Raw genomic sequence first — 26,096 nt, forward strand, 5'->3', positions numbered from 1 at the left:
ATAAAAATTTAAAATAGGAAAATGAGGCAAATGTGTGGTTTATTATATATTTAATATTTATATTCGTAATTTTAATATAAGACTAATAAATTGTGTGTAGGTATTATCTGATTTTTAATTATTGTTATTTTTTTTTTTAATTATGATCCATAATTATGTATATATATATATATAAGCTCCTTGAGATAGATACCTGCTTAGAGAATTATCAAGAACTGCAGTTTTATCCCGATGAACATCGTTTTTTCTCTTGTTCAAGTGGTTTTTCCTTGTCCTATTGTTGTGCCTGTGTCTTATCTTGATCTGCGCTACATCAATTGACTTACTCGTCCCTGCAGATACGATACCCTCTTCTTCGATTTGCAGCCCTTCGTTGATTTCTTTTTTGTATTTTTCAACTTTTTCTGCATATGCCTGTCTGTCTTTTTCTTTTTTACTAGTGTACTCTACATCAGGTAGAGCTATATCACCCATAAAATTTCCTAAAAACAATAATTTATTAAATACATGATGGTTATATTCAAATTAATATATAGTTTTAATATTTTATTTTATCAAGACTACCTATAAATTACAATTTGCAGGCCTAAAATAGTGATTCTGTTTCAATTTGTATTTTCAATACAAAATCGTTAATGATAAATTAAAATTCATTAGAAAATAATGTAATCTAAAAAAAGTAGGTACTAATTTTGTTCTACGGAGATTATAGGTAATTGTCATTAATTTTAAAACGATTCAAGCTCATCAAATATTCAGAATGTGTTGTACCAACTGTTTATAAATGTATATACTACACCATAACTAAATACATTATTAGTTGTTTTAATTAAATAATTTAAATTTTACAATCAAATAAACAATATCAATTTATTGGAAATCAAACCAAATTACAGAAATAAAAAATGGTTAAAAAATATTTTATCATGGTTTTCTACACTTAACACACCTAGTATATTTATTTATTTATAGTTTTAATATCCAATTCATTGGATTATTTGATTATGAGACCAATTATTTACTATAGTAAATGTATATTTTTTGTTTTATAATTATTTAAAACGCGATCATAATTAAATTTTGCTTAACATAATATAATATATTTTTTTCAAATATAATAAAATATATTGAGATTTTATAATAATGGCCACTTAAAAAGTATTAATTTTAATTCTTCAATTTTTAGCATAATTCAGTGTATGCAAAGTGTTTAAATACTTCAATAATATGGACTAGAAATTCCGGTAAAATATTTTTAACCATACACATAAACCCAACCCAATAAATATTAAATACATGTTAGTAAAATTGTTTTTTAATCTAGTCTTAATAGTTTGATATTCGCTTATTTTAAATACTATTAAAATTAATATAACGCCTCCAGGAACTTAATCGTAATGTCTGTATATGTATAATACAAAATATCAGTTAAACAAATTATACATTGCTGATGTACCCAATAAACAAAAACCTACTGTTTTATTCCTGTATGAAAATGACGGGACTATAATGTTTTATATTTTATTTCACTGTAATTGGTATAATAATGTTTATACATATTAAACCTTCAGCCAGTCGGAGTGATATGTTACTTATTATTTAACACCAGTATTTGAATGATATATATCCTATGTACGCTGCAGTCAATAGCGCAAACAAAACCATTTAACTGGCTTTTAGTGAGTACCTCGCAAGCAGAACGTGTCCTTCTCCTAATGCTAGGATTAAGAATAAGTAATAATATCATTAATTTACATGATGAACCTTCCCTTAACCACTACACGAGTATTATAATACTATAGTATTCTTGAATAGGAATCGTTTATAGTTATATTATTAAACTTAGACGCGTTGTAACTTGTATTATAGGTGGTAGGTAGGTATAGGTATACATCAGTCGAGAACCAAATACGGATTTGCGTAACAACTAACAATGTGTCTAGTGTTGACTCAATTGGTCCTACATATTATATAGTCTATAGTTTGTAATGTTATTACATTACACAATCTAGCCGTACGGTGAGGTTTAAGTATAATACAGATTAGGCGTTTTTAATGTGCGCGTTTTAAACAAGTTTAGAAACACGTTTCAGCCTCCACTATTTATATATTCTAAATTTCGAGAAAACCAAACTAACAAAAAATGAGTTCAGATGCTATTTTTTTGGTAAGATTTTACTACAGATTCTTAACGAGTTTCTAATATTATATTGAATGTATAAAACTCGATTATTTTTGCATTCACACATTACGATATACAAAATGCAATAATAGGCATAGGCGCAACTAGACCTCTAAAACGTGGGGTGCTATAGGTACTATTAAAAACATAAAATTTATGTTATTTCATTATAATTATAATAGTTAGATTTAAAATATCAAGGGGTGCTAAATTAGAACTTGGGGGTGCAAAAGACCCTTTTGCACCCCCTTAGTTGCGCCAATTATTATAAGGCCCTTTAAAATTAATTATAAGTAGTTTAGTTATATACGATGTAAAACATAACATTGATATAATAATTCATTGTCTCAAGTGGAATACTATATATGATAAGTATAAGTTACTTTAAAAATAAATGCATTTAAGACATAAAAATTACCGTAAAAAGCATTAACTATACTATTATTCAATCCTCAAGTTCTTAAAATAAGATTAAAAAAAAGCGTTCACAACGAAATCAAATCTGACAAATGAGGCCCGTTTCAGAATTTGTTATTATTATTAACGCCCATTACACGCATACCCAAATCTAAATAGCAGTATAGGTTGGTGTACAACGATAAAAATAGCGAAAATACTTTCGCTAGTAAAACATTGGAATCCGTATTTTAAATGACTTATTTGATAATAATTTTTAGTGTTAACCAAAGTGTATAAAATAAAGCAATAAAATTAATGAGATACACCTACACCACGTAATTACCTGCTAAAAGTACTATTGACTATATTATACCCATATAATATAATAACCTCAAAATAAACAATACGTATAAATTGTACATACATATTATTATGATTAAGCTCCGCGTAGTACAACTGTTTTAAAAACGTATATGGTCAAAAAAAAAAATTCAAAAATGCATGTGGTTATTGTGTGTTATAATTATACGGTACAGCGATTCTCCAATACCGTACGTGTACATCGTATAAACGAATAAGTAAGTAGTTACTATAGTTAGGTAACTGGTAATATAAACGTATGAAGTATAAGTGGCTATTCAGAAGCGATTGAAATAAAAACGAAATTAATAACGCACCATGATATTTGGGTCGAGAAAATAATATAATAACTTTTTTGTTGATTCGAGAAAATATGAACAAGACAAGCCAATTTTTTCACTCATCTGGTTGGTGTGCACAGTATTTCAATTGAAATATCTTAACTTTTGTCAATACTGAAACCTATTAATGTGACCGAAATCATAACGAATATACTCACGCTATATCATGTTCGTTCGTCGAATTAACATTAACAACCATCAGCAAAAATGCCTTGAAGCGGTGAGTGGAATTATAAGTTGGTATCATTTGCATTAAATTCGAGGAAGATCCTCTCCTGAAAGAATTAAGCCCACGGCCGTAGGCTTCGATGGAATGGGGTACACGTGAAACTATATATGTACATAAGCTTGTATATATAATAATTATTAACTCTTGAGGATGTTCAAATTATTTATTTATTGCAATGATGATAATAACTTATAGGTAAGCAATAACCATAATCGCTAAATAGTATTGGTATATGGTATAAAATGTGTTATACCTACCACAATTTTCTATAGCTGAATTATGCCTGATTGTGAACAACGAGTAAAGATATCAGAATCATATAGTTACACAACGTGTAAGAATTTAAATTCAAGTCGATTGCCCAATGAGCTACCCTTCGACGTAAATCTGCGCTAAGGGTATGAAATATCAGAATGAACGATTCAAGAATGTAATTATAAATATTGCGTGTATATTATAAATTATAATGATCAGTGAGTGATAAGTAATAACTGCAGGAACGCCAGGAACCTATTTGAATTTAATCACCAAAGAATGTTTATAGATTATTCAAATTTTTCCGATATTACCAAAATTATATGTGGATGGACCCTAGTACCACACAACTACACTAAGTATTTTATTCATATGCACATCTAAGTATACTTTCTATGATATATGAGTTCTTTATGCAAAATATTTTTTGCACCACAACAACCGGTTCCATATGAGTATTCGTATTATTGGTATATTTTGAACTTAAATTGGAAATAAAATATAATCACTTATTGAAGCCTATTGTAGTATTGTTAGTAAAATTCATTACGGTCTCAAAATATATGTTTTAACAAAATCTGATTAATTTAATTTTGATATAATAATAAGCTGATAAATATTAATTATATTATGTTTAAATATGAAAAATAGCTTAAAGAATATAGTTGTCGAGTTCTATGTTGTAAAAATGAAATTTACCATATTTTATGACACAAAATATTATTGTATATTATATTAGATATGAAAAAAATATTTGATTGTTTAATAATGTAAACGGATATTAATTATAATTTATAGTATATTATAATATAATATTTGAAATAAGATGGAAATCTCAATACATATAGGTACACTGCAGGTTATAAATTACAATTATTATCAAATAATATAGGAGGATGTCAAATCCAGATGTATTGTGTGTGAATTAATATAACTTACAGTTATACCTACCTATAAGAATATTATTTGTGTTTTCTCGTGAGTTTTTTAGGGTATTTTAATTTTTAAGTAGTGAGTAATAAGTATTTAAAATATGACAATTTAAATTTTCTGAATATGATGACGTGCTACTATATTAAAATATGTATAAATATAATATCCAGTAATTCAATTTTAATCCAAACTAAACTTAGTGTACCTACAGAAAAGTGTTTATACAGTTCATATAAATTATAATACACATTATAACATAGGTTATTGCAGTATACAAAATATTCATATAAATTTATACAGACTACAGTAACTGATCGCAGAATGACGAATTCGGAAACATATTTCATAATTTCATAACCACCACTTAAGATGATGTCAGCGCACTGTTTGTTTTTCTTGATAAATATTAAACAGAATTATGTACAATATTGAACCAATAAAATGTTTCTACTATGAAGCCCAAGCAAAGGCCAGGTTAAAAACAATCTATTTTGCGAAGAAGAGGCCATAACTTCATAATATAACTAGTAATTAATAAGATATTTTTTATAAATATTAACTGACCTCGATATAGTGCCAGTATTGGTACATACATATAGATCTCTTTTTAATTACAGTTTATTCTGCTAAATATTATAGTATACTATTATATTATATATAATAATAATTAATTTATACATTTTTTCTATTCAATTAAGCTAATTTATTTTACATTTTATTATTTATATTAGATATATTATGTTTCTAGTGAATCATGATTATTTGTTACTAGAGAATCGAAAAAAAAATCAGTTAATTATCCTTACAAGGTATGAACAAAGTATTAAGTTAAAACTATAATTTTACATTTTTGCGGTAAAAAAAAATTGGTTAGGTTATTATTATTATTATTATTTTTTTGATAATAAACGTGTAGTTTTTTATTATAAATTAATTGAAATAATTTAGGTATATACTAAATGTGTAGAAAGTATCTAATATTATAATTTAATTAAGTATATACTCGTATATACCTACTTATTTAATTTTGGATAGTAATATATTTCAACAATATTATATTTTTTAGCATTGTTGTGTTCACTAACTATTTACAAAATTTGTTAAATCGCAGAATAAATATAAATCATGAATAATGATTATATGTACGTCTTTAATTTGCACGTATTATGTTTTTTTAATCAATTGGTATTATTATTATTATTATATTACAAGGTACAAGTTAGAATCGTTTAGAATTAAAACAATTTAACCTAATCTCTATTTCATGTGAATGCCATACCTATGTTACCAAATCTTAATTATGAACAAAATTCAAAAACTTACATTTTCTATTCATACTTAATATTATGAATTTTCATAAAGGTTAAATTAATGTTTGTTCAATATACCTTGATTAACAAAATAGAAAATGTAATTTATCAGTGATAATAAGAGACTAAGAAAAAATATAATATAATATAACATCGAAGGATTTTACGTTAACGAAGGTCGTCTTGCCAAAATTATACTTTATATTGTATGTATTATAGATAAAGACTAAGTAATAACTTATTACTAATAAGTATTATAATAAGCCTGCAGTGTAGCGTTAACGTCAAAATATTAAAATTTAATTTAGAGCATATATATACACTTCGAACACAATATAATTTTTTATGTTAGTTAAATATAGATAATTCAAACTGAAAAGTATCTATGAATATTGTATAAAAGATAAATCGACATTTTGCTTCAACTCAAACATTAATATGTACCTATACACCTGTTACCAAATGCACATGCATTATTCTAATTAATAATATATTGCTATGTATGTCTCGCGTGTTGTGTTCAACACTATAAATATTATAATTTAAAAGAAAGTATCTCTAAAGGTCTGAAATATCTAAAGAATTAATAAATTTAAAAAAAATTTTACATAAAATATATGATAAAAATACGAATTCTAACAACTGCCGATATGTTAAAGAATTTTTGATTGGTGTAAGGTTACTTTAATATTACCTGTATAGTATTTAATAATATTTAAATCTATATAATTGATGTTTGTAAGAATTAACGAAATCCAAAGATTTATTATATTATTTTTGATCATAAATCTGAGTTATTTAGTTATATATATATATTAGAAACAAACAGAGCCAATTACATAAATTTTAATAAAAATGTATAACAATAGTGGTATAGTAAGAAAGATATTTTGTATAACTATGTATTTCTTATATACATATATTATATATGCGTATATGTACAAAAAAGCAGGTATTATATGATAAATACATGAAAAAACATTGTAAGTCATGATTCAAAAACAAATGGTCTAAAATATATTTTAATATCAATGTTTTGCTTTTTCGAGAAACTCTTTTAATATTGCAATATAAAATGTGTATACATAAATTATGATTTTACCATATGCCATTTTAATACTCCGAGTGTACGACACCGTGTATTTTTCTACAAAAAAACTAAAATTAGTAATAATAACATTATAACAATCGAAATAATATTATTGAATGCGATATTGATTACGCAAGCCTTACTATTTAAGATGCTATATAGTTTATCGACTTGTGTATTTTAACGACCCAAGTCCAGCGGCAAACACGAGTTCTATACCAATTATTCAGATGAAAGAAGAATGTCATTCACTAAACTGTCATTTTACATTAGCCCAAAGGTTCACCTTAACGAAATTACTCTGATCTTTTTTAGGGCATCGTGAAAATCCCTTCCTATATATAAAATATAGCTACTATAAAACTGCAAACGACGAAGAAATACTGCCTCATCACGGGTGTGTTTATAAAAAAGCGTGTCAAACGGCACCCCAAAGAGTGTACACCAAATCTACACTAACCCTCGGGAAGTATATATACATATATTATATACAAGCTAATATAAGTTATTTCTTTTCTCTAATTTTTTTTTTTTTTTTAGCATCGTTACTTACCGGCTTTGCAAGGATCTAAATCGACATCATTAGATATTTTTTTCGGGTAAATCGAGCAAAGCAGTTCATCAGCGGTGAACTTGGAACAATCTGCTGTAAGCCATAATCCCGCCAAGACGTGGATCAACAAGACGAACCCTCCGGCCGCCTTCATAGCGACTCTCGAGCGTCGTCCCTGCCAACTAGTGTTCAACACTGTTTGACGACGATCGTTATCTGCATGTTACCTGTAGGAGGAAATATTATAACATTAAAATATCACTATTTATAGTAATATTTTCTTTTTAATATAACAAATACATTTATTGAAATACTATTAATAAGTAATAACAAACTATTTTCTACACGTATACGTTAAACGTACAATCATCATAATATATTGGCTCTTATCACCAGTGTAGTATGTTATATATTTTATTTTATGATTCAGAAAATATTGCGTGGCCTCGTTTCTCTTCCTTGTGTGTACCTATATCACAAAGTCCACGGATGTTTTGGATACGAGAAAAACGGTGTTTAGAGTTAGTTGATTAACATCTATATCGGCACGGTTCTTATTCAATAATGTCTATCAATGGAACTATATAATATATTAATAAGAAAAACCGATTACGGTTCAATACAATAACACAACAGAGTTATTTTTTAATTGTCTGTTTAATTACATTATAGGTATACTCAGGTTTCTAATCGATTAATGTCTGATGACGTGATAATAAATGAATATGAATATTATGAATATTAATTATAATATTATATTAGATAGCCGTTAGATACTTACGGCTGTTTTGGTTGTACGTGTTAGCGGTTTTCGGACGAATAAAAAAATAATTTGATCAAATTTTCGGAGTAAACGCACGCATAATACTAATTAAAACGTCAAAAAATGTGTGAAGACAGTATGGTATAATAGATTTTAATTATTAATTATTATTATCACACACGACGATACAATATTGCAATATCATTAGTAGATTTATTATTTGAGTATAAGACAAATGCGAACACGAAACGACCGGCTCGCGCGCCTACGGAACGACGCAGCACGTACTACGCCCGGCACGAGTACTTCTACGGTTACTACTAAAGAGCTCTCGCGAGACGCGATGCGCCCGTACCTATATGACCAATTTTTATCCACCCTCTTTCGCCGTATCAATCTCCCGCGTTCGCCGCCGCCGACGCCGTGTACCATAAATATTGACATGCCTATCACACGACATCCTGTCCAGCCTATAATATAGCCGCCGCCGCACACAGTATCGCTTTTTGTATAATATTAATATATTATGATATTATTATTGAACGAGTATATTAACCAATTCAAATAGCAGGAAATATTGTTTTATGGCTTAATGTCTGTTCAATTCTGTTAATTCCTAAAATCGATCGGACCGTAATAATAACAATAATAACAACGGCTATGAAATCAGCCGTCGACGCATAATAATGTTTTCATTTACGTCGAATTTCATCGGTGAAAAAACCTAACAGTGCGAAATAAAAAATAAAAATTCTTATTTTGAATTGAAATGTTATTGTCTTCTATGGTCTACAGTGTAATCTAGAAAGGTACTTGATTATAAAAACGTGTTTAACAAAAAATGTACAATGATATTATTTAATTCCTATGCATGCCGTAATAAGTTAACAATTAAAACATAAAAAAAGGTCACAACTCATAATAAATATTTTTTTTTTTTTAATACGTATTACTTATAAATTACTTATACATATAAAATATTCAAAATGTTGGGCATACGACAAGAAACGTAAATAATTCGAATTACCGTAATAGGAACGAATATAATCATCCATGGTAGTATTGTAAGCGTTTGAAAAAATATCTTATTATATACGATGTAAATCACCACTCACTAGTCACTAACGTGCACGCAGCAAATTTGATGCTTCCTTTTTGAGTTTTTGACATAATATATTTTTCGCACATATTATGATTCGGATTCAGCGACAAAATATTATGACGTCATTTAATATATAATAGCGTTTTTAGTTAACAACTATTTGCAATGCACCCTTTTCGCACTTAGTCATCGCACTTCCCTCGCCTCGATTTCGTTTACAAATTACAGACACCGCGAATAAAGTAGTACAACCCCGTGGCCGGGATAACGCAAAATTGTAATTTTCACTACATGGTTTTCGTTTTTCAATTTCGCTCGCTCATAATAATATAATTTATTTGTCTGTCGGGGGCTCTTTATTAACTGTTTTCTTATTTGCACAAAACTGATTTCGTTCATTGGATAGGTGATATTTTTCACTCGCAAGATTCTATATTAGGTAAATCCAATATCGCTTACGTAGGTACAGCACCATTCCACGAGAAATAAACATACGCGATGATTAACGTTCTTCGAATGCGTCTACTTTGAGATCGGCATTATAGAAAAACAATAATTAACAAACTATTAAAATAGATAATCTATCGCGATGGCAGTGGGGTAGCGAGCGATATTCGTCATCATCGTAATTATCCCGAACAGTGTAAGGTGTGAGCGCTGGGAGGATGATATCAAAAAGAAAAGAAATGCTCTGCACGCACGATACAGTGGTTGCGGAACACGTCCTTGGCCTTTCGCCATTGCAGAAACCTGACGCGTGTAGTCGAATAATTCTTACAAAATATGGCATTTTATCTGTGTGAGCGGTGGTACATGGTCACTTCGGCGAGTGTCAACCGCATGATGTCGGTCCGAATGACGGTAGTGCAAGCGCACTAGTGTGAGTTAAAGATTTTCATTATTATTACACACATACACATACACGGTGTGAATATTATAACGTCAGCAGCGTTGGTAGCACAGGTACTCGCCGGGTATCCGAGTAGACCGGTTTCCGGTATACACGTCTTGTTGTAGACGGCCGAGTGAGAGAGAAGAGCGCCGCGCGCGCGATCTGTACGTGTAAGAATCTGTTGACATTGTCGACATATTAATGTCAGCCGCTTTGAACGAGTTTCCACTTAACTATAAACATTGCCGAGAACACGGAAAATGTTCAGCCATTTCCAACAACACGGAAACGTGGTCAATCGTGTGATGATCAGGACAAATCATCGAAACCGATGAATTAGGTATAACAAAAATATATAGTGGAAACCCGCCTTTAAAATCTTAGATCATATTATAAAATATTAAATTGATGATAAATAAATATTATATAAATGTTATTATAATTATTATTATTATTATTTTTTTTTTTTTTTTTGGGGGGGGGGTATTTAAAATACAGAATTTTATAACTTTACAAAAAATGTTAGACTTTTGAAGGCTAAACTCCCACCCCTGATTTCCGCCAATGCTGCTAGGGAAGGTTTCACTGTACATAAGTGTATATTAATGGCTAAGATCTATAATAATATAACAAAATTGATAACGATCAGTGCCAAATAAAAGTGAAGTGAGAAATCTTGGGAAAAAAATCGTAGAACTACAATTTGTAGTATTTCGGTCGTCAGGAGACGAATGACGACCACGACGACAACGATGGAGTTGATGTCGAACTTCGCACAACCCAACCACGTGGGAACGCACTACGCATCTACGCGGCACGAGCGAGTCGAGCTCGCGTGCTCGCACGACGCAGTCGACGCACACCGGCACGGCGGCACACCGCACACTATTCAAAAACACCTCACGGCTCACATAGTCACAGCTCGCACGAGTGCACGACACACGCACATCGCACACATGCGAGTGCGTGCGCACACACGGAAAATACTGAGAACAGTGGTCGTGGTAGTGGGAATGCGACGGCGGCAGCAGTAACTGCGGTTACGGCCAAGGTGAATATCGCCGTGTACCGTGGTGGTGGGGATGCTGTGGCGGTGACTGGTGGTGGTAGTGGTGGTTGTTGGGCCGGTCAGTTGTGGTTCCCGTGGTGGGCTAGTGGTGACTGGAGGTAAATGTGCAGCGACGGTGGCAGCAGGTTGACTAACGTTTTACAGTCGATTTGTCGGCCTAGATTTGTAGTTTTCGTTGTTCGGTTTAACGTTCCTTTAACAAGAATTTCAATTTTTTTAACCTAAGCAGTCGGCATAATATAACGGTGTGGAAATGCGCGGCTATTGTTGAATTTGTGAATTTCTTACCGTTTTATTCGTTTTCCGATTTTGGTAATCGTCCGTCGCCGATGATCGTGTAACTGTGTGAATAAAGATTCTCCGTGGACGCGACACACAAGGCATAGTTACCGGCATTCGCCCATTAAGAATTCTACTTCTCCATGTGAGCAGTTCAGTCGCAGCGGTCGACCAACGACCACATTTGAATCGAAGACAGGAGTGAGACCCTACAAATTTGTACATTAAAGGTATAAACAAAATTACTAGTACTAAGCGAAATAAATTTTTAAGGTCTCAGTGTCGAAACCTCTTCTGGTCGACTGGTCGAGACGTTTTCACTAAAAATTTCAAATATCATGTTGTGCGCTTATCGGCTTATCGTACCTAGGTAGTAGATACTAAAATGTGTGATAGAAGTTAAGGTTACATTTTGCCATTTACCACTTACCAGTTACTGACGTAGCAGATATAATATTTATCATTATCTATTTACCACTGAGTATTGATATTAACTTTTCCTACATTGTACTCGACGAATTTACAAAAATATGTCGATAATTTATTAATCTAATGAACGACTGTGTAAGTACGAAACGAAATGAATTGTTGACAAAAATTGTTGGGCCCGAGGCGTCGAAAGCTCTTTTGGTCGAAAAACTCCAAAGATCCCGTTGTGCGCATATTATACCTAAGTAATAGGTACTAAAACGTGTGAAGTTATCATTTCGGTACTTACTAACATTTAGCAGGACGGTATAGTATTTATTACCATCAAGTGTCGATCCGTCATCACGTTCCTCCTCGGCCGGAATTTTTCTCACAGAAATACTGATAAACAAATAACGGTCAGAAACAGCTAGAACCTCGCTCCACTCGGGACCCTCAGGTACAGATGACAAAACTGTTAGCGGCGTGGTTATTTATTAGTTTTCCCAGAGAACGATTAAATTCCAAGAATCTAAATGACACTCGAAATAAGTAGTATTTATAAAATAAATAATATTATTAATTGTACCATTATACTTTTTTACTTCCTATCTATACGTATAATATAATGTTTATGACCTTGAAATATTGCAATTGAAAACCCGGTAAATTATATATTATAGTTATTACTATAATATTATATATGTATGAATGTAATGTGTTATGTATAAAAGTACAATTTCTGCAATTTTGTATAATAAGTGTTAAACTTTATAGAGAACATTACACAACTATTTGTTGTCTCCGTCTTACAAGTGCCATAGCATTGCAAACGCTCAGCAGATCACGTTTAGCTCCTTTAGTTTAAAAATTAGAGTAAATCGACCTATTATGAAACTTGATGTTAAGAACATTATTTGTGTTTTTATGTGGGTTTTTTACGATGATTCAATTTTGTAGCAAATTATGCATTTATAAAAATGCTCATCACAGTCATACCAACACAGATAATGTTCTTACCATTAAGTTTCATAACAGGTCAATTTACTCTAATTTTTAAACTAACGGAGCTAAACGTGATCTGATGAGCGTAAATTTGCTATGTTATGCACTTAAGACGGAGATATCAAATATTCAAATGATTGTGTAGCGTCCTCTTAAGCTTTAAACATATGTAGATTCGGTTATTCGGTACCTACGCTATGAATGTTTTTATACTCTGAAAAGCTACTCATAATGTAACCATGATAACAATCACGTAATTTTAGATCAAAGATTATATGATATTAAAATACACTGATATATAGAATTCTATATATCTGTGTTAAAATATAAACTTTTATATCATTATCACAAATATTGAAATATCAATACACATACCTAACATATTGTAAAGATATTATTATTATTTTGAAAAACCACTCGTGACCATCATACATTGGAATAGAAAGTGTTAGTTGTAGATAATGAACTTTGAAAAACGATTAAAGATGTAATCAAACCCTTGATTACGTACGAATTACGAACTTTGCACCGTGGATGTTTATCACATCGGGGATGTTGATAATATTATGTCTTTGTGTCTTTAACGAGAAATAACACACGCATTTTAAGTAATAACAAATTACCCACTTAAATATTTCGAAAACAAAGATATTTTGACATAACCTATATCATGTAAAATTTTGGAATTATGCTTAATTTATAATACCTACAATAAAAAAATCGTATATTACCGTCGGACGCCAAACGTAAGCGAATCATAATCGTTCGGAAGGCACAAGTCACGAGTGTAGGTAATTTATTCAATTCGACGTGACTTGAGACTCTGGATTCCGTATAGTCAATTCTTGTTCAAATTCAAACAACAAACATTACAAGTAGGTATAAAATATTATAGATGTTTTCACAAAATATTAATAATCCATTTTGTTCATTTTTTGATTGCACCCGCCTGGTCATGGCAATTATGTTTCGGGAAAAATAAAAACATACACTTCTTGGTTAAACAACTAAAATAACATTTAATATAAAATAACTATATTTTATTGTAAATTATAACGGTAGATTAATTTAAAACGTTTGATTTAATGTCATATTGAAGTATTGAACGATGATATAATATATGCACGTATATTCACGAGTTCTCAACGATTGTTGATCCCTTTGTTGATAGTAGTACCTATTTATTTATTTTAAAAAGTTTGGCGGTGGCCTTGTCATTAAGTTGCGCAATATTTCTGAGGACAAAAAGTAGGTGATATTATGTATATACATTATACAGTGTACAATTCCGCCCACGCCGATGCAGTCGTCGGTTAGGTTATCTCAACTCTTGTAAAATACAGTTTCGTTGAGTGGCTAGTATTTTTATGTTGACTGATTTTTTATGATGAATGCAAGGGTTAAAGAGTGGAACTCATGTAAGAAACAAAGGTCGCTAGAAAAATATACTAAACGAGTAAATTTAATAATTTTTATAAATTCATTCTGCATATACAATATATATATATATATATATATATGTATCAAGTGTATTAGTAATAGACTTTCGGTACCTAGGTAGATTTAGTTTTTTCATTACATTTATAATTTTTTTTTCTGGATTCAGGAATAATAATGTTTATTATATCTTGTAATAATTATTAGTTGCCTACGTATTTGTGTCCGGGTTGTGTGTTTTAATGTGATTAAAATGTAAGAGATAAACTTTAAAGTTAAAATTTATTTGGATAGGCGATGCTAAATACAATATTACCTTTTTAAAACACACAGTAACCGCTCGGATAAAATATAGCTTAAATATAAATTTAAATCAGTCTTTTTTGTATGTGGCTTTTATTTCTCAATATTTTTTTTGCGCGTGTGTGTGTGTGATCAGTCATATGATAATATAATAATATAGATATAACTATTTATAAATCATATGCATTTAGTAAAAATATAATATCATGTATACACAAATATATCCAATGAATCAAATTATTTGATAGATATATTTCTTCAATTTGGTGCAAAATGCAAGTCTAAGTTAACTATTATTTTTTTTAATGATTTCTTCGGTGATACAGGATGCTTTGTATAGTTTTCCATTGTTGATAATCGAATCCCATGTGCATCACAATAACCATGGATAATATAGTCCATCGACCCGAACTCATCGAACACACTTAGCCCCTCGAGCTTACAACCCGTGGGTGTTGTGTGCGACTTGTGCGAGTACCTACTTTAACGTTTCTTTTTGCGGTAAACCGAGTGAAATTTAAATTAAGTGGTTTGGTGAGAGTGGTCACAAACACAAATATTGAAAACAAACAACCAACCGCCAAATCAAATCAACCTCGGGTTAATGTACACACACGCAGGAGGTTGTAGGTACATTAACTATACATTATAATGTTATGTAGTGATACTTTGAAAAAAATAACGTACTTCTCAGTTTTAAAATGGTATGAAAACCTGTAGAGTCGCTATGCATTACTTTAGATATAATTGTGCCTGTATATTGTATATACTATATTCGTATGCCACAACCCGGTTCTTTATCCACGTATTCCGTCTTCAAATGTTCAAAATATTGTGTGGAAAAACAATCCTAAAATCAATCAAATAGGTAATGATTTCATTCGTGATATGTCATTATTATTATCATTACTCATTGTAGACAGGTTTATTTTATTTTAAATCACTTATGTATTGACTATTGATATTTTATCTCTAAAGTAGTGTCCCGTAGGGCATTTATGCCACCGTATGCAATGATTAAACTTTGTATTTTTATATGTATAAATATAAGACATTGAATTGATTTATTATCATATTTTACTTTTGAAGTTTCTAATTTAAAAATAATTCTTTGCATAAACATTTATAAACACTATTTATTATTTTTATTTTTTGTGTTACCTATTGCTTATTGCAAAGAGAATCACTGTAAACCGTGTTTTTTATTAAGGTATATTAATACAACTGTAAAAGATTGTATTCTAAATTATCAATAAATTTAGTACTCACAAATGTTACAAAATACTGGGCAAAATACATTCAGTGAACTTAGAAGGTATTGTTTAACTAGTTAATAACAGCTGTAGTTATGCAATCGTTTAGATTTTTCTAAAATGTTTAATTCAAAATGTTTTATTAGCTGTGTGGTTAGGTTAGTGAGGTTTTTGGGAAGAGAGGGAGGGATGATTAAACCATGTGAAAGTAATGTCAATGTCTGTTTTCAAGTATCATAAATTAATTTATGAAATCACTGAAACTAAAATCGGATTATTAGAGACGTTAAAAAGCAATTTAAGAAATATCATTTTAACCATGTCGATAAGATTCATGTGAGTATATATAGTAGTAATATGGCTTAATGAATATTAACTATTTAGTTCGTGAATTATGTCGATTTTAGAGTAACACAAATCAAATACACGATCATTAAAACTTTAATTAGGGTTTAGGAACATTAAAAATAAATATGTTAAATAGTGGGTTTTATTTATAGGAATAATATTATTTGTGAAAATATTTTTGTATCATAAATCCATAGTTCAAGAATTAAGGTGGTTTATAGTATTTTATAGTATCACCTTATAAGCTATACTAATATTCGAATTTACACAATAAAATTATACCTATAATATATAACTTTAAACATAATTATTAACTGTGATTAAGGAAGGCTATGAAAGGGGAAAAAATGAATTTGGCTCCAAAACGTTTTTAAATTTGCATTATACGATGACCTATGCATGATCTGAACCGCATGGCATTACGACATACTAAATGTATTAAGTTTAAATGGATTGACATTGGTTATCTTTTTACGGTTTTGTCGGCTTAAAATAGGATTAGGTACTCATACAATTTAGTGTTAGCAACATTACTCATACTTGCATATATCTCATATTTTTACAGAATGACTTTTCTAAACAAACTTGAAACTCGATCATTTTTGTGATCACATATATTGCCAAAAATCTAAAAAACGACCTTATATTATGACTTCTTATACAGAAATATATTTTATGTTCATGTTATGAAAACACCCCAGAAAACACGTTTTTAAATAACAACAATAATGATATTATTATAATATAGTATACAGATAATATATGGTGAACTTAAAATTGAGTATTTCGTTTATACAATAAACTATTGGAGTGTTTCCTGAATTTTTTTTATCGATTCATTAACCTCTGTTAATGTTATCCATTGTCTGTACGAAATATTCTCAAACATCAAATATCAAAAAGGGTGACTAATAATAATAATAACAATAATAATATGTGGCTTGGTGAGGCGCGGTCGTACGCTCAATCTGCGGAAACGCACTGAGCGTACGTACCGGCCGCAGTTGATAGCTCCCGGATGGGTGACCACTTGGGATTTTTAGCAATATATCCTTGCCACACATACACAAACACGTGTTACAACCCTACCAACTCAAAAACCTACAAACAAATATACAAAAATAACTCCTACCGTATCACCCCCACACCCAATGGCTGATGTTGCCGCGGGTTCCCCTCAAAAAAAAAAAATAATAATAATATATAATACATTACGTCATATACAATGTAAAATATGATTATCTCTATATTATGAGTAAATAACGCATTCTCCAGGAAATGATAAGTTGTTAAACGATAGATAACTAAAATTGTATGTACCTAGGTTATAAAAATTATTAATTATGCTTCCTATCAAAACATAAATTTACTCTCCAAACGTCGTTAATGATTTTCTATTACGTATATGTCGTTTTTGTTTTACTCGAACGACTTGACAAAATAATGCACTACAAAAGCAATTCATCAACTTGAAACAAATGCAATACGATGTAAGTATCCAAGACTTTAATTGTTATAGTATTTATTATGCATATTATGTGAACCATGATAATATTCTTGTCAATATATTATATGTATAATGATGCAATATCACAAAAACATATCATTGTTTCATAACATCTTTCTGCTTATACGTAATTTAATATTTTAATATTTATTCTCGTCAGAGAATCATTTTGTGTATTTATACACAATATTCATTTAAAACTGTAGGTATTTCAGAGGAAGTCAGCGTGCTATATTTTGTTTTCTCACTTTGATACAGCAAATTTGCGTTTAGGAGGACTAATCTTATTCGTTAACGTTAATATTAGAGTAAATTGGTCGATTATTGAACTTAAAGTTAAAAACAAAAATATCTATGTTTGTACTTTGCCACTTTGTCTTTTTTATGATATTTCAATTTGTATACAAATTAAATGGATTTTTAAAATATTATAATTCAAAAATGCACATACATATTCAAATAATCTAAATATCGTAGAGAAAAGTTATCCTATAAACATTGATATGTTACGAATTTAAAGTTTTATAATCGATATTTTTTTTCTTATATTAAAGTAAACAGCATAAGATTGAACAAATAGTGCACTGACCCATCCTTTGAACTTTTTCAATTTTGATGTATAACTACAGTCAATAAGATTTAAAATATGGCACCTATATTGTAATACCATACATTAACACTATACAGTATATATTATAAACAAAAACAATACTGCACCACTGTCATAATTAAAGCGGAAACCATATAAATTATATTATTACCTATATAATAGCAGGTATCATGGTCATTGAAATAGTATAGATTCGTGGGAGAATATACACTATAGCATTAGTAAACCTATTAACTATCATAAAATTAGATATAGCTTCGATGTTTCTCAACCTTGTTTATGAATACGTGCAATACTTAACTATATAATTTTGCTTACATTTATTCACAATTATGCCTAAGATAATATCTATTTTAAACCAAATTTATCGTTTTCGACAAAATCGATTTTAGTTTTAGCATAATTCTAAAAAAATGAGTGTAGAAAGTAGATGCATGAAATGTTCACTGAATGCTTATATTAGCATTTTCTATACATCATTAAATTTAAAAAATAGTTTGATTCGTGATGAGAAGAAGGGATATGAAATTAGGTCTAATTTGGTCTATTTCATATACCTAATCATAGGCATATGAAATTTTCGATTATTATTAGTTTTTTTTAAACAAATGTTTATAAAAAAATTTTTAGTCGATCAAAAAACTTGAAAATTTAATACAAAGTTCCTCGTTAGTTTATGTTAGTGAAAATTATAAAAAAAAAGTTCAGCGTTAATACATAATACATTTTTTTGAGTGTCTCAAATTCGAATTTTTACAAGATACGTAAAACCACGAAAATATTATCGTAATTGAAAAAAGATGTCTTCTGGAAGTATAATTAAATTTCATGAGCGCCTGGTTTTTACAACGTTGGATATTCCCCCAATTTTTCATAGAACGATATTAACATATATTATTTATATTTTTGTAATTCAATAACTAATAACTGTAAATATTTGAAATTCATACCAAATGTTTATTTTATCATTTCTTATACTAGATAAAATTTTTAAAATATTTTGGAACGTCTTAAGCTGTTTACTAAAATTTTCAGTTTTCAATATTTTTAGTTTTTTTTTTTTTTTTTTGTTAGACAATTTAATACGAAGTTCCTGGTATATTGTTACAAAACAGTAGTTGAAAAATATTAAAAACTCATGGGCACGATTTTTTTTTAAAGTCATTTCAATTTCAAATTTTAACAACGTTTATCTAATTGAAAATGTATAATGTTCTCATTTTTTATTTATTTATTTTCTTTTATTTGAGTTGTGAATTAAAAAAAAAAAACAAAGTTAGATGCATTACTATTTAGTGCATCTTAGAGGTGATACTCCTGGTTATATTTAACTATATTTTTTGAGTTTAAAGGTAGCTACTAAAAAAGGTCGATTATTATTTATTTCTTGACTTGAAAGTTAAAATCTTAAAGTGTATCTTCTTTATGAGTTCTGAACAAGATATGTTCAATAAATATATTTATTAAAAATTAGTTTTGTCTAGTAATATATATTTAACTATTTAAATGAGTAACATTGATATAACTCAGCATTATATGTATACACGTGCAGTATATGAAAAATATTCTAGAATTCTATATATTAATATTCTTTTGAGTTTAAAATTACCTCAGTAGTGTTGTTGATCATTAAAAATGTATTTCTATTATATCTAGAAAAAGTATTCATAATGTTTATTAATATCATAAATAAGTATAACTTATACTCTGATTTCATATACTGCATAAGAAATCATAATCATAATACTATTTAATTATTTAGAAATGGAATTTTACCTAATGATAATACTATTATTAATAACATTTACCTACCACATAACTTACTAATATATTAAAATATTCTGAGAAAAATCAGTACATTTTGAATAATAATGTTTTTTAATGTTTCCCTTATTGTATCATATAATATTGAAGAATAAACGAAATATAATATATTATTAATATGACAAAAGAATTAGATACGTTCGTATTTGTGTACTTTGACAAAACAAGCATTCGTAATGAAAATCGTAGTCATCATCTAATATTGCTACGTAGAATTTAATTTTAACAACGGAGTTTTTTGTTTATAATTTTTTTTCGTTATTCTCCAAAACAATAACATATATAAATAATTTAAAACTAACAATAATAATTAGTCATTGGAAAAGCGTGCTATCTCGGTTTTTTTTTGTCTCGCTAGAAAATGTATTATACTTCGGAAAATTAAGTAAAATCCTTTGGATGGTATTTATTTTGAGTACTCCAGATTAATATTCAGCATAGTACCAACTAGATACAATTTGCTTCTAGAAATTAGTAATAAGCATTTTCACTGCTCTTAAAGGTAACGTCAGATAAGAAAAAAACAATTATAAAACCAAAATGGATAAATTCATTGCTCCACTGAGAATCTAAACTTCGTTGATATGAAACGATCAACTCTAAATCCTTATTTTAGATATTCTAAACTAGAATACAATAAATAAATAATTAATACATGAACATAATAACATAGAACCGAGTACTATCAGTGGCGTACGTAGCAATTTTCAAAAGCGGGCTATATTAAACAAAAAAATATGTAAACAATATGCATAATATTTTCACGTTATTTTTATTAAGTGAATAAAATCCAAGCGTGGAAGAGGTAGTTGAACATCTACTATACGCTTGTTCCTCGTACGAACCGCGCGATGAATGATGTCACCGATGAACATAGAGTAATATTATACATAATACATACACTATGTATGTTCTAATATCGATGAAGTTCATTTGTTTCGTTATTTTATTAAAATTGACATTATTATTTCAACAATAATTGTTATTCATTATACAAATTAGTAATACAAAATGCATATTATGTCATTTAAGGTCCACAACATCTAGTCTATTCGCGGATATTTGTATTGATATTATGATGTTCCCCGGTAATATATGGCGTATTCATTATTGTGAAGCGTGAAGTAGTAGTGTATAATAGTTTATAAAGTAAGTATGAAGTATAGACGCAAGAATATTATTGAGAAAATTGCGCTGATCTGATCCCTCCTCACAAATTCGTGACCAGAATATAACTCACTACTGCGAACAGTCGTCGATCACATCCATCGCAATCACTTTAAGAACGTCTTGTTATTTTTCTACTTAGTTACTTTTATTTTTTTTTCTATGATTTATAATTTATAATTTCCTTCCGTATACGCTATTATAATACCTATATTTATGTTTAATATGGTCGTCAGTATACTATAGGAAAGTACATTATATTCTTATACTGTACTATAGTCTATGACTATAGGTTGTTTAGCCATTAAACTACATCGTATAATGGTACCATCTACTGTGGTGTTTGAACAAATATGCTAGGTACAATCTTAGTTTATGCTACATTGCTACGTATACACGTATATATAACATCCATCACGATTTAAGATAATAATAATAATAAATAATAATATGGTTGCCCGACGAGCTGTGTGATAAGTACAAATTATAATCCCGTATTCCCGTGGAGTGAACATAATTAGATGATAATATATAAAATATTATATTATAAAAAAAATGGATAAGATAGTAAAATAAATGTCACATGATCATATTAATCGCATAAGAGGGGTTGTCTCCAGAATGGTGGTATACTGAGATGAATTATCAGTAGAACGATTTTTGATTAGAAATATTATAAATTATAATTGCAAAATAGGTATCACCATAGATAATAAAATAAAGAATCTTTATTAATTTATTATCTATGGTTGTCACTCACCACTATAGTATTATGAACTACTGAAGTTTGCAGTATACGATGTAAGTCTAAGATATCTTTAAATTGCAATATTATTCTCTAAAAATAACTGAGTGATATGGATTATCGTGAACTTAAAATTTGATATTTTGTTCACTTGTGCTTACGTTTGTAAGATGAGACTATACATCAATATATGGTGGGTGTTAAATAGATAGTTAATTAATTACTGTGGTTTTAATATTTTTTGTATGGAAAACAAGTGCTTAACATAATAATGGAACAAAAAATATTTGTATTATCCATTCGTTGTATATTCTCAATGGGGGTGAACTATAGTCATTGTACTTGTATATATTTTTTTTTTTTATTTAAAATTAAGCCGCAACAACAAAGATTATTGGCTGAAGTTAAATTTAGCATATGGTGATAAAGGAGGGATATTTATACATTTCAAGCTTGGGGTGTGAAGGTGTATTTAGATTAGGTTATATAATTTAGTTAATTTTAAAAAGGTAAATATCTTCTGAGTGTTGTCGGGGTCAGGACCAAGAGCTTCGTAGAGATTGTCAGCTAGTTTGAGGTTGACTCTAACAACGTTGTGTTCACGGCAGAAGCATATGATGTGTTTTACTGAAGGTGTTTCGCCGCATGAGAGACAAGGTTCGGGATCCGTTTTGGACATTAAGTGTTTGTGGGTTAACCATGTGTGACCGATTCTAAGTCTATTAAGAATTACTTCTTGACGCCTGGTAAGTGGAGTGGTTGGCCATGGGAGAATGCTGGGTTTGATTTCGTTTAGTTTAGTACGTTGGGTTGACCAGGAGTGTTGCCAATTTTTTAGAATGTGATCAGTAATAAAGTGTTTTGAGTCTTGCAGAGTATGTGAGCCGATGATTAGAGAGTGAGGAGATGAGATGGACTGTTTGGCATATGTGTCTGCTATCTCATTTCCAGGTATGCCGATATGACTAGGTATCCATATCATGGAGATAGTCTGTGCGTTGTTTTGGAGAAATGATATCTGGTTCTGGATTTTTTGTGAAATGCTATTAGGTTGGAAGTAATTTTGGATGCTTGTAAGTGTACTAAGGGAGTCGCTTAGTATAATGGATTTGTTTATTGAGTCCTGTTTTATAATATCTAATGTATGGGAGATAGCCAAGGCTTCGGCCGTGTAGATTGAACAATAGTCAGGGAGCTTGAGCATTCGTCTGGTTTCACCGAATGTAACTGCAGCGCCTACGCCGGCGTCTGTTTTGGATCCATCCGTAAAGAAGAATATGTGGTCTTGGTATCCTTCGAGAATAGCTTGAAGTTCACTTTTATAAATGTTAGGTGTAGTTTCGCTTTTCGGGAGGAAAGACTTGTATATATTATAATAGGGTCTATGGAGTGATCTCAAATACTCATATTATATTATTAATTTTAGTATGGGTATCTACATTCCATTCTCATAATTTCATGTATATTATACCTACATAGTAGTAAATAGTAATAGTCGATATATAATTATATAATTATGTATTTAATATTTATGTGCATAACTTAATTAATTTCCATTTTTGTTGAGTGTATTTAATGCAACAAGTGTGCTAAAAAATAGTCAATTTTTGCATTTGTGTTGGTAGCTATACGACGAGTTTTATGGATCATTTGACGACGGAAATTGGGCGACCGTGGTAAGTTTTTACTTGAATTCAAGTGTGTGACCGAGACTCTTGCTAATACTATGCGGTCACCTCCTTTGTTTGGATAAATTCTATAATAAAAATTGTATCTAATCACCGCCGCCGCTACCTTCGTCGTATTATTGGGTTGCGTCATGAACGGCCAAGGTGAGTCGCGAGTGTGCAGGTTATAATTCACGTACTACGACGCCTATCCGTTTATCGGTAATTACACTCTATACCTATACAAACAATAGAGTGGCGTGTGTGCCGAGTTTATCCGCAGCAACGTTAAGATCGTATCGATTTCAGAACTGGTCTGGCAATATATTCCTTAGGATAGAAAATCCAAATGAAATAATAAAAAACATTATTCAAAACATAGAGTACCATATTAATTGCCGTTGTTATGTTTACGGTGGTAGTAGAAATTATTTTTTCTTAAATATACACACAATATCCTGTGGTATTTTTTGTTATTTTTTTTCACGAAGATCGTTATTTAAAAACGGTTTGTGGTTTTAGTTTACTGCGCGTATTTTGTAAGTACACATATTAGATTCTGAACGGAGTGATGAATGTATTGATTTTACAACGATGTGTTTTTTTTTTTGTCTGTGTACAGCATAACTAGTCGAAATAATGCTTCAATTTCAAACTTTGGGGGTGGTTTCCGATGGGAAAGTGAATATCATTGGTGCATTATAGAGGTCAAAAGTTAACATTTTCCAACAGTATAAAAAAAAATCGAGAAAAACAAAAAAAAAAGTGAAAGAAAAACGGGAATTTAATCGATTTTTTCATATGATTGTAATTCAATAACTAACCACTGTAAATACTTGAAATTTTCACCAAATGTTTATGTTAATGTTATCTATATAAAGTTAAATTTTCAAAAAATTTTGACTTTTTTTGAGTTATTCAAAGACCACTGATAATTTTCGATTTTTATGAGAATTTTTTTGAAATGTCGGTAAAAAAATTTTGGATGACCAAAAAAACTTGAAAAATTAATGCAAGGTTCCTTATGAGTTGTCCTTATTGTAGCTAAAAAAATTTAAAATCGTTGGTCACAATTTTTTTTATAAACGTTTATAGTTCAAATTTTTACAAAATCTGTCGAAAACGCGAAAATTTGCAAGTAATTTTAAAGTTGAAAAATCATAAAATTTTGTGTGTTTATAACTAAGGTTTAAAAATACAACACTAAGTTTTCCTTCAAATAGCTATAGAGAAAACTCGAAGCATCGTTATAGGAAAAATGTTTTGAGCATTTGAGTTTTAAATTTTTATGAAATCGCGTAACGATAACGATTTATTCTCAAACCAGGTATATATCTATGATAATATATGAGGTATTATGAATTAGTTTGAATTTTGACAAAATACGTAAAAATTACGAAAATTCACAAATTATTTTAAGCTAGAAATTCATAAAAAATTTTCTTTTTAAATCTAAGATTTGAAAATTTAATACAAGGCTTCTGACACATTGTAACAATAGTAGTTAAAAAATATTAAAAATACATAGGGACGATTTTTTTTAAAAGCATTTAAAGTTCAAACTTTGACTAAATACGTAAAAATTACTGCAATGTTCAAATTATCTTAGATAGAAATTCATAAAAGTTTTTCTTTTTAATTCTAAGACTTGAAAATTTAATACATGGCTCCTGTCATATTTTTACATTAGCCATTGAAAAATAAAAGAAATGCGTAGTCTTTATTTTTTTTACAAGCATTCAAAGTTTGAATTTTGACAACATATTATGTAAAAATCACGAAAATCACAAAAATTCGCAAATTATTTTAAACTAGAAATTCATAAAAAATTTTCTTTTTAAATCTAAGATTTGAAAATTTTTAATAATGTATAATATATCCTAGAGAGATAAACCGTCTTCGCTTAGAATCATTTTTCGTATACAATGATATAATATCATTGGATTCAAATTTAATTCCATCCATTACAGTAACCCACTTGTAACCTACTGTACAGCAGAGCGACATTCACGACTTACCCGCCTATTTTTATTATTGAATTGACAAAAGTTTGCCGTCTGATTAT

General features: G+C 29.4%; 2 protein-coding genes across 2 annotated transcripts in view; one reads left to right on the forward strand and one right to left on the reverse strand.

The window, feature by feature from the left end:
• The window catches only part of LOC107166441 (protein tolkin-like), a 57,344-nt gene extending 48,234 nt beyond the window's left edge, over positions 1–9,110 (reverse strand). The window contains exons 1-3 of the mRNA XM_015515107.2: positions 8,434–9,110; positions 7,653–7,879; positions 194–482 (exon numbers count right to left, since the gene is read on the reverse strand). Coding sequence (XP_015370593.2) covers positions 194–482; positions 7,653–7,806 — 443 coding nt within the window. The 5' untranslated portion in view covers positions 7,807–7,879; positions 8,434–9,110. The remainder of the gene's footprint in view (positions 1–193; positions 483–7,652; positions 7,880–8,433) is intronic.
• Positions 9,111–11,557: 2,447 nt separating this feature from the next.
• btsz (bitesize) overlaps positions 11,558–26,096 on the forward strand; it is a 72,380-nt gene continuing 57,841 nt past the window's right edge. The window contains exon 1 of the mRNA XM_089226180.1: positions 11,558–11,987. The gene's annotated coding sequence lies outside the window, so the exon portion shown is untranslated. The remainder of the gene's footprint in view (positions 11,988–26,096) is intronic.

Source organism: Diuraphis noxia, unplaced genomic scaffold, assembly GCF_037042655.1.
Source record: "Diuraphis noxia isolate RWA-SAM2 unplaced genomic scaffold, SU_Dnox_SAM2 contig0004, whole genome shotgun sequence".
Taxonomy (NCBI): domain Eukaryota; kingdom Metazoa; phylum Arthropoda; class Insecta; order Hemiptera; family Aphididae; genus Diuraphis; species Diuraphis noxia.